This window comes from Benincasa hispida, chromosome 4 (assembly GCF_009727055.1).
Source record: "Benincasa hispida cultivar B227 chromosome 4, ASM972705v1, whole genome shotgun sequence".
Lineage (NCBI taxonomy): Eukaryota > Viridiplantae > Streptophyta > Magnoliopsida > Cucurbitales > Cucurbitaceae > Benincasa > Benincasa hispida.
Genome location: NC_052352.1, coordinates 21,239,227 through 21,249,490, shown reverse-complemented (window position 1 = coordinate 21,249,490; position 10,264 = coordinate 21,239,227). Strand labels below are relative to the sequence as shown.

The window sequence follows — 10,264 nt, the reverse complement described above, 5'->3', positions numbered from 1 at the left end:
GTCATAAACATCCTTCAACGTTTGGGATGCATTACGAGTGGGGATTGGAGGACACTCCTCTGTTAAGACGAACCATAGTTCATCTATAACTAGAATCATATTTAAGTTAGATTTCCACATCACATAATTTTCTCTGGTTAATTTTTTGCTCTCAAGCAAGGAAATGATTGTTGAAGACATACTGAAAAAAATAAAGTTGATTGTTTTAGTTATATTTGTCTTCACCCAAGCAAAATATCCAATCAATTTAGCAAAACATATGTAATCAGAAAACACTAAATAAACTATTGATTTAGTTTTTGCAACGATACTTCAAAGGTTTAGGGCAACAACCATCGAAGGGTGATCAACTACTCCTTCCCTGAATTAAGACAATCTCAGCTAATTAATAATACTAGAATAACTAATCCTATAGTTCTTAGTTAGCGTTGTTCAGTTAATGATTCATTAACTAGTTTAATTAATCCTATAAGTGTGACCTTACCATTTTCGGATTCCAGAGGTACACTTAGACTACCGAAGGAAAAGATAATTGTTGAAGATTAACCTAAGAAATCCTATCCATTACTGGAGTTTGCATTTTTTCAAATCCTATGATCAGACCCTCTAAAGGGATGGTCGTTCCAGGACGACACGCAAGCGGACCATAAGACTCTCATGATGCAACCTAATGGATGAAACCATAGGATATGTTGACACGCGTCCTTCTCTCACTTACTATAAACACTTTCCTTATTCACCTTGCTATTGACCCATGCAAACACTTTCCGAAGGGAGGTCGTACCCAGGGAGACACGAAGCCGAGCATGGATCCCATAGTGTAAATTCTTAGGGATGTGAGAGCTAAAAATGGATATATCTCATATACCATTTTTCTCCTTCTAAAGTATTCTACTAATTTTAGAGTTTTATAATACTTAGCTAAAATTCTAGCTAATGAATTTATCTAAGTTCTTCTTAATTTGCTCAATATAACATTTATATTGATTGTTTCAACAATACTTGATTTCATTTATTAAACTCTTTAATAAAATCAATAATCTATTGCATGCTTATAAAATATTTGTCCAATTCACCTTCCAGGTCAGTTTTCAGGTGGAGGTATTTCATTTTGGTCCGCTTAAATACCCCTGCCTAGACAAAACGTTCCTTAGCCAAAGGTCATTTGTGGGTAATTATTTCATAAATTTAATCTTCTAATGGATTTCATTTTAATCCTATTAAAACAAATTAAAAGATTAACCTATTTCTAATCTCATTAGAAATACTTTCAACATAGGTCTAAGTGAATTAATTTTAAATCATTTAAAATAATTTGAGCCTATGTTTTCATGGAACTCTTGATTGAGTTACTCTATTTTCTCCTTTTTCTCTATCTTAGATATTTATTGAGAAACTCTATCTTACAACTTTGTATTCTAAATAAGATTTATTAACTCTAGGCTTCATACTTTAGAGACCAAGTCATCAAAGGAAGCCCAAACTTTTTTTTCTCGGAAAAAATGCACTTTTGATCCCTGAGGTTTGAGGTTGATGTTTATTTGATCCCTAAAGTTTCAAAACTTGAACGCTTTAATCCTGAGGTTTAAGAAATCATTCTAAATGGTCCTTGAGACTTTTTATACCGTTAATTGACTAAAGGAAAATGATGTGGTCGTTGAATGAAGAGCTAGCTAGTTGATTTGGCAAAAATAATTAATTTAATATTATTTTTTAAAATGATGTGGCTTCCTCTCCTCTCCCTCTTTTCCATCATCTCCTTTGCCCTTCCTCTTGCAAACCTTCAACCAACATCACCGCTGAGACCATATCAGATGATTTTTTGTTGTAGAGATCAAGTGGTTTACGCTGCTGGGTTGGTCAAGAGGGACCAATTTTCTTTTGAGAACTTTTTCTCTATGGAGGATTTGGGTCTTGATTCCATCGACTTGTCCAAAAAATAGAGACAAGTTGTATTCTTCTACTGGATCGAGTTCTTGGCTGTTGTATTCAATGTTGAAACTATCACCTGTAGCATCTCTCTACACCTATTTCTCCATTTCTATACAACTTAAGAACAATTTTGTCATCAAATCGTTCATCTTTGTCGATTCAGGCCTGTTCTGCAAGATTCAAGACTAGATTAAAAGGATCCAAAAAGAAATTCAAAAGAATTGAAAAGCAATGGGAAGAGAATCATACCTTGTGTGGGTGGTGGTTCCAAAACTCACTAGAAATTTGAATTATGGAGAAACATGGAAACTTGTTTCGAGGTTTGTGGGTTTTTAAAGTGGGATTGGGATTTGAAATTAAATCTGGTCAAATCGGGAAGTTGCATTGGACGTGCAACGACTTAGAACTTGAAACCCTTTGCTCTCTTTCCCTAAATCATTGAATCAAATAGAAAAGTTAACCGTCTTACCTCAGTTGATCTCTCAAGGCATTTACAGAAGGTCTCTCCCTGCTTAGAACAAAGTTCAGATCAAAATGAAGGAACTTCTCCTTTGTTCCTCACCTGGTGATGCCCTACGACAATAGAAAAGGCAATGGTGATCCTTGTTCTTCAATGGGTGGCGACAACGACGATGAGAAAGAAATGGCAAGAGGAGTGATGAGGTAGAGGATGACACATCATTTGAAAATATTTGTATGGATGCCCAAAAATTGAGCCCTATCTAATTTTTTTTTTAAAATGTCAAATGAACTTCTGTTATGTCATAGATGAGTGGAGTTACAAATTTGTTCTTTAGATTTATTTCTCTCTTGCTCTTTTCTTCTTCTCTGCCATGACCTTCAACCTTTTTTTTTTTCTTTTTTCTTTTCCTTTTTACTTCCTCTTCTTCTTCTCTGGCGGACAAACTCAACGAAAATATTTTATTCTTTATTCTTGTTCTGTCGATGATGCTCAATACTTTTATCTGACCAACTTCAATAAAACCAAAGTTGATAAAACTAAAGAAAGTGAGAGAGAGACCGAGACTGAGAAAGAGCGAGACTGTGACCGAGAGAGAGCGAAAGTGAAAGAGAGCAAAACCAAGACTGAAGGCGAGAGAGAGATCGAGAGAGCGAGAGAGAGAAAGAAAGAGAGAGAGTGAGAAAGAAAGAAAGAGAGAGAGAAAGAAAGAGACAGGGAGTGGGAAAGAAAGAAGGAGAGGGAGAAAGAGATAAAAGAGTGAGAAATAGAGAATTGGATCGAGAAAGAGCGAGAGAGAGAAAGAGATAGCGAGATCAAGCGAGAGTGAGATACTTTTTCGTGTGCTTGAGTATATTTGGTTAATTTCACCTGAATTTTATGTTCATTCGACATGTTTTTTAAAAATGGGGTCATTTGACATTTTCCACTCAATTTTTGGGTCATCCATACAAATTCCCAAATAATAAAAGGAAAAGACAGTTTTGCCCTAGTCTCTTCTTCTCTCTCGTCCTTCTCTGTTCTCCGAGTATCCTCAGACCCGGTGGCGGCGCCCCCAATATTACTCCACCTCTCTGGTTTCTCTCCTTCGCCATCTCTCTCGTTCTCTCTCTACTATTCACCTTCTCCGCTCTTTTCACCGGCTCTTCATAGCAGTTCAGCGGCTTCCTCACTCCACCACAAGAAACCGAAATCCGACTGAGTTTCACTTCATCTCAACTTCTTCTTCTTTTCCTTTCTAATCTTTCGAAAGCACCGAAGGAAGACCATGGAAATAGACAGAGATGACGGTCGCACCCCCAACCAGTTGAGACCACTTGCTTGTTCTTGCAACGTTCTTAATCGTGCTCATGGCTCCGCCAGTTGGTCGCAAGGTCTCTACATCTTCCAGCGGCTTATCTTACTTCTTACTTCATTAGTTTCTGATTTAGTTCAATTTTGGGAAGTTATCTTATTTTCGTTAAGTGTGTTTAATTTGGATTTTGGTAGGCGATACGAAGGTTCTTGCTGCGGTCTATGGACCTAAAGCGGGTACGAAGAAAAATGAAAATCCTGAGAAGGCTTCAATTGAGGTTATATGGAAACCCAAGACAGGGCAGATTGGTAAGCTTCTTTACTTTCTTCATCTCGGATTCGTATGATAAAACTTTCATCCCCTGAGCATGCTAAGGGGCCAATAACTCTCCTCGTCATGATGCGATTAAGGAGCAAAATAGATATAATCAAATTATTAGAAGTTCAGTAAGTTTCTTGCTTGTTAATGACATTGAAAATCCGGTGCTCTTCGTAAATATTGTACAATTTTGTATTACAGATTTATTGAAAATAGGTGATAATATTCTTTGAATCTCCTTAATGCATTTCCTTTTTGTTTTTCCTTTCACATTTTATGTTTTATTAGGAAAACTTGAAAGGGAGTGTGAGATGATATTAAAGCGAACGTTGCAGAGTATTTGCATATTAACTACTAATCCTAATACCACCACATCTATTATTGTTCAGGTGAGTCTCAACTTTTCCCTTCTTTTGATGCAAAATGCATTTGATATCATGATATGCCATGTTCTCATCTTCTTTGTTTCTGTCCTAAAAACAATATATTACTTGTTCCATGCTGATTTCTTAATACGTATTTAAAGTACATGCAATAGGCATCTCAAAATGTTGTTGAAGGTAAGCAAGTTGTAAACTTAGATAAAAGATCCACAATATTCAATTTTAAAATTCCTTCAGTTTTTATGGTTGTGAAGAGTCTCCCTCACTCTCTCCTTTCCTCTCTCAACGTACGTGCATTCATATCTATAAAATAATGTTATTACTCGTGATAAGGACTTAGAAAGTTCCTTCTAGTCTAATCTTCCTTTACTCCCAACCAACCCAATCTTAAAAGATTTTTGCTCGACTACTCCTGACATGGATATTTACATAGTGCCAGGGCATGTTGCATAATTTTATTTTGCATTCTAAAACTTCAAACTAATACTTATAGGAAATTAGCCGCAACATGCTATTCTGTTACCGAGTCTTTATGTCGATTGGACGGTGCAAATATTCTTAAACCATCAATTTGACCTTGATGCTAAAATTGTACATTGATGGAAATTGGTTCAACATTTGTTCATTCCCATATTATCATGAAAAACGATTTAGACTGAGCTTTGAAATACATTACATCTAAGGCCTTTTCGACACTTATGCTGCAACTAGTTTCTTATCTCAAATACATTGATGTTTTCCCCCATAATTGCAGGTTATTCATGATGATGGAGCTGTATCCCTTGTGATTTAGTACCTTTTTTTTTTTAGATTACTAAAGACAATGTTAGGAGAAAACCTAAGTATGTTGGACATGTATAATTCATTTCATTATGATCCTATCCAAGTCTTCGCATTTACAATACGGTTGCTCTAACCAACTGTACTATAAGAACTAATGCATGTCAATATGACCATGGAAAACTACTGTTAGGAGGGCCAAGGAAAAGGGATGGACTAGAGTTTACTTATCAGTATATTACGTACATTTTCTTTTAAATTTGGAGTGGTTTGCTTTTTAAATGTCTGGGTGTCACTATGAAAAATATTTCTGACCTTGTATGGGTTATGTTGATATTATGTCAACTTTTATAACACACGTGGGCAATATTTTTCTTTATTTGTGACAATTCCCTTCTTAAAATATCTTCAAGAACTTCTTTGACAGAGTTCTCAAATAGCTTCTTCCTTGTGCTATTAATGCATCATGTGCTGCCCTTGTAGATGCTGGAATTCCTTTAAAGCATCTTGCTGGTAATTAAGTTTTATGTTCTTATTATTTATGTCTTCGCCTGATAAAGGAATGGTTGGCACTGACTGCTCTGCACTGCATCTAACAGTTGCGATTTCCTGTTGTTTGTCTGAGAGTGGATATGTTATTTTGGATCCGACCAAGCTAGAGGAGCAGGTCAGTACTTTTATTTAATTTATAATACTTTCTCTTGCCGTGCTTGTTCAAGTTTGCAGTTTACATTTTTCATGCATGATAGAAAAGCATAGACGAGGTATATTGGTCTTTAGCAGGGGTTGGGTAAGTAGTTCCAGATTATTAAATTTATCAAAGAAATGGGGAAAAGTGAAAATTATTGAATTTGATTACGAAATGAGTGAGTTCTGAAGAAGAATGAATTTTAATTGCAGAAAATGAAGGCATTTGTACATTTGGTCTTCCCAAACTCACCTGTCTCAGTAGTTCCTGAAGGATCTAGACAAGTTGTAGATGAACCACTGGAGCATGGAATAATCACATCTGTAACTCAGGGTTCAATGTCAGGTATTTTGTGCACAAAGCTTAGCTATTTTCGACTAGTAGTAATGGAAAACCTACATGTCTGTTCTGAGTTTTAATAGATTTTAGGATTTCAGTGTCTCAACAAGCTTATACTGAATATTCACTTCAATATTATGTCAATGATCACATGCTATTGTAGCAAGATTCAATGCATCACTACAGTTAAAGTGCCACTATACTATATGCTTGAGTCACCAACACAACACACTTTGGACATGTCCGACTCGCCCTTATGCACTCACTCAGGCAGTCTCAACATGCCTATTGTCACAAACGGCAAGTTTTGTTTCCTATTTTCTTTGATTTTAGGTATATTTTCACTCTTTTGACACCATGGCACCTTAGATGGACTCAATAGACTATTTATTGGCAATGGTTACGTCACACTTCTCTCATCATGTCATGTACTTTCTTTGTAATGCTGTGTTGTGTTTGAAAATGAATTTGGATCTTGTTATTAGTTATAGCATAGTATCAAAGGTCAAAACTAGTACGGGTATTCTTCTCCCCTTAGATTTCATATGGAAGCTGAAAAAATGTGAATTTTAAATAGAGAAGTAAGAGTTGGGATCTAAGTTTGTTGTTTTTTAATGTTTGAAGTGGATGATTATATTCTCTGTCTGGAACGGGGGTGTGCTGCTTCTGCAAAAATGTCTGCTTTTTTGAGGAGAAGCTTGCAGCCTCAACTCCCAACGGATTCCTCAAAAGCTGGCTGATCGGATGCAAGTTCTTGGAGTAATGTGTTCTACGATTAAATCAGGCTGGGAAGGTACCGTCTATTGTATGATTTATTTTTCTGTAACACCAAATCCATGCTGGTTGAGTCTTTCAGGGCTTTTTGTAACCCAGTGCTATAACAGAGCATGGGTCAAAGTGGATTTGATTGGTGCATTGTACGTTAACATTTTTTCCCCTTTTATTGGAATGCAATTTATTACATATTCCAAATTTAAAATGATTATGTATTTCAAAAGAGAAAATGAAGAGAGGAGTGAAGGCTTGAGATTGATTTAGGAATCTTTGTAGGAGCCTCTCTCTTTAAGAGGGAGGGGAGAAACAGATTTAGGAATCTTTGTGGGTATCTCCTCTCATTACCGATAATGCTTTCAATCATTCAAAATTTATTTAATATTTGATTTTATACTTTTAAATAGAATTTTCATACCATCAAAATTGATTTTGAATGATTAATATCATGTTTTGAAGTAGAATCTTTCAAGGAAAAGAATTTTAAAAAGGAAAAAAAGATGCTTTGTGAGAATTTTATAGGAGCATTTTGCTGGAATGTCAAAGAAATAGTAGAATCTTTCAAGGAAAAGGAGTCCCCCTTCCATAGATTTTTTGATGCTCTAGTTAATATGGTTGTGACCAGTAAATGTTTCCCCTTATTTCACCACTATAGCTTTACCTTGCTCCTTTCCAATTGGAGAGGTGTTTTGCAACTCCTCATGGGGTCTTTTCCCTCTTTTGTAATTTCATATCATCAATGAAATTGTTTCTTTCACCAAAAAATAAAATCATATTTTGAATTGATTTTGAACATGACAAAAGTGATTTTAATCACTTTAAAATTACTTCAGACATGCCTAAAGATGATGATCACCTCTCGTTATGGTGATTAGGATGGGTAGGTGCCTCACAACCATAGAATCAAGTTGGGATTTGCCTAGATAAAATATTTGTACTAGGAAATGTGTGGAATGACTTTCTAAATGCTTAAAAACGCTTTTTTAAGCATCTAAAAAGTCATTATAAACATGCTTTTAAGCATTTAGATAGTTGTTTCTAACCAACTCTTGGTCTTAGAAGACTTTCACCTTGCTCATAAACTACTTAACATAATTTTTTTTTTAATTAATTAAGAATGAAATTAGACTTACATAACAACCCACCCTCCTTTCCAGACCACTACAACCCTATTACAACTGAAAATTCTAATTCATAAACACAAACTGCATCAGCTGAAGTTTAAACTTAACAGACTTCAAAATGAAATCTAATAGCCATCTTCTTCCCTAGGTAGAGGCACATGAGATCTTTGAATGAGAAAGTTTTCATAGATGAATCCAGCAAGCCCACCACCAATAAGAGGCCCAACCCAGTAAACCCAATGGTCAGTCCAGTCTCCAGCCACCAAAGCAGGCCCAAATGATCTTGCTGGGTTCATTGAAGCTCCTGAAAAAGCCCCACCAGCCAAGATGTTGGCCCCCACCACAAACCCAGTCAGCAATGGACCCAGCCCATCAAGAGCCCCCTTTTTTGGGTCAACAATTGTTCCATACACAGTGAACAGCAAGGAAAAGGTTAGAATAATCTCCCATATCACTCCCTGAAGATACCCAACTCCACTTGCTAATGTATGAACTGGAGTGACCTGCAAAACAAATAGAAAAATTACATTGGAAGGAAAATTTTTACTCCGAAGTATATTGTTCATTCAACCATAAGAGTTGGACAAATTATTCATTCAAATCGCCACAATGTTATTGCTTCATAACAACCACCATTGGATGTAGATTAAAAAACCTGTATCTTCTCCTATAACACTAATGTAAATTCGATGATTTCTCTCTCATACACCTAACAATGAAAATTTGTTAGCTTCATTGTGTCGGCTTCACTAAATAATCACTCTTTATAGTTTCTATTAAATAGAAGATAGAGATCTCAAAAGTGGATTTGTACTGAGGTAAAGGAAAGAATATAGACTCACCAAGCCTCCGGTGAGGTACGTTAACAAGAAGCTAGCAGCTGAAGCTGCTAGCAACTGGATGATCCAATATAGAGCGGATCGGACGACTGTGATGTGGCCACCGAAAAGGAGACCAAGAGTGACGGCAGGGTTGAGGTGGCCACCAGAAATGTGGCCGGTGGAGATCATCACAGCCACAACAAGCGCATGTGCAACAGCGACGGCAAATAATCCCACCAGTGTGTTTGCCAATAATGCATCTATATCACATAGAAGAAAAAAAATAAATATATCAATCTAAGTACAAACCAGATCCGCAGAGAAACTTACTGGCAGCCATGGCTGCTCCGACGCCAGCAAAGACAAAAAGGAAAGTGACAATGAACTCGACGATGAGAGCTCGGATGCAGTCAGGCTGGGAGGCCTCGCCGATGCTTCCTATTGCAATTCTTGCCATTATTGTTCTGGCGAGTTCAAGGAGTGAACTACAGGATGATTGGAATGGAGTTTGGCTGGCATTTTATGAATAAAACCGAGTACGATTTTATAAGCAATTCATCACGAAAGAAAATGGTGAGTATTGTGATGATGGCATATTATTATGGCACGTAAGTAAATTACATTTGTGTCCGTTGACTTGAAGTGTGTTTACGAGTTTTGCCATCCAATTATTGAAGTAAAATAAAAGGGTAAAGCAATGGCCTTGAATTTTTGGGCTACTTCATATTAATTTTAATATATTAAATGACTTCAATTATTTTCTTAAAAATAATAGTTTGAAATATCATTTTTGTCGCATTTAATTCATTTTAATCTATATACTTTCGAAATATTTATTTTAATCCCTATATTTTCAAGTTTTATTCATTTATTGCCAAAGTGAGTATAGAGCTAGTGTTTGTACTATTAAACTTGAAATCAAAAGTTCGATTTCCCCATCTCACATATTTTCAAAAAGAAAAGAAAAGAACAACTCTTGAAACATCTATTTTGGTGATTAAAATTTTAGAACGACACTCCATTAACTAAATTTCTCAAAATGCAGTAAATTTGTATTCAATGATTTTTCAATTTTACCCTTGTGATTTGAGTTTTGTTTCAATTTAGTTCTTAGTTTCAAGATTTTACATTTTTAACCTCATTTTTTTTTTCATTAAATACTCACTTTTAATCAACGGTGTCAATTTCTATTAATTAATTAAAAATAATTCTGAAGTGAAAATTTAAATTTAATTTTAATTCAATTTGAACAATTCAAATTGATATCATTCCAAATTCACTCAATTTATTAATTCAAGGTGTTCATGTTTTACGAACTAGTTAATTAATTATAGTTCTTTTAATGATTTTTAAT

General features: G+C 35.5%; 2 protein-coding genes across 2 annotated transcripts; one reads left to right on the top strand and one right to left on the bottom strand.

Moving 5' to 3' along the window:
* The first annotated feature begins 3,415 nt into the window (after positions 1 to 3,415).
* LOC120075678 (exosome complex exonuclease RRP46 homolog) lies at positions 3,416 to 7,173 on the top strand. Its single transcript, XM_039029280.1, has 8 exons — positions 3,416 to 3,765; positions 3,881 to 3,994; positions 4,293 to 4,393; positions 5,142 to 5,162; positions 5,608 to 5,680; positions 5,767 to 5,834; positions 6,068 to 6,200; positions 6,819 to 7,173. The coding sequence occupies exons 1-8, from the start codon at positions 3,660 to 3,662 to the stop codon at positions 6,932 to 6,934; spliced, it is 732 nt and encodes a 243-aa protein (XP_038885208.1). The 5' UTR covers positions 3,416 to 3,659; the 3' UTR covers positions 6,935 to 7,173.
* Positions 7,174 to 8,045: 872 nt separating this feature from the next.
* LOC120075677 (aquaporin TIP4-1) lies at positions 8,046 to 9,474 on the bottom strand. Its single transcript, XM_039029279.1, has 3 exons — positions 9,241 to 9,474; positions 8,932 to 9,170; positions 8,046 to 8,592 (listed from the first exon to the last, which is right to left on the bottom strand). Exons 1-3 carry the CDS (start codon positions 9,365 to 9,367, stop codon positions 8,215 to 8,217), a joined length of 744 nt encoding a protein of 247 aa, XP_038885207.1. The 5' UTR covers positions 9,368 to 9,474; the 3' UTR covers positions 8,046 to 8,214.
* Positions 9,475 to 10,264: the final 790 nt, after the last annotated feature.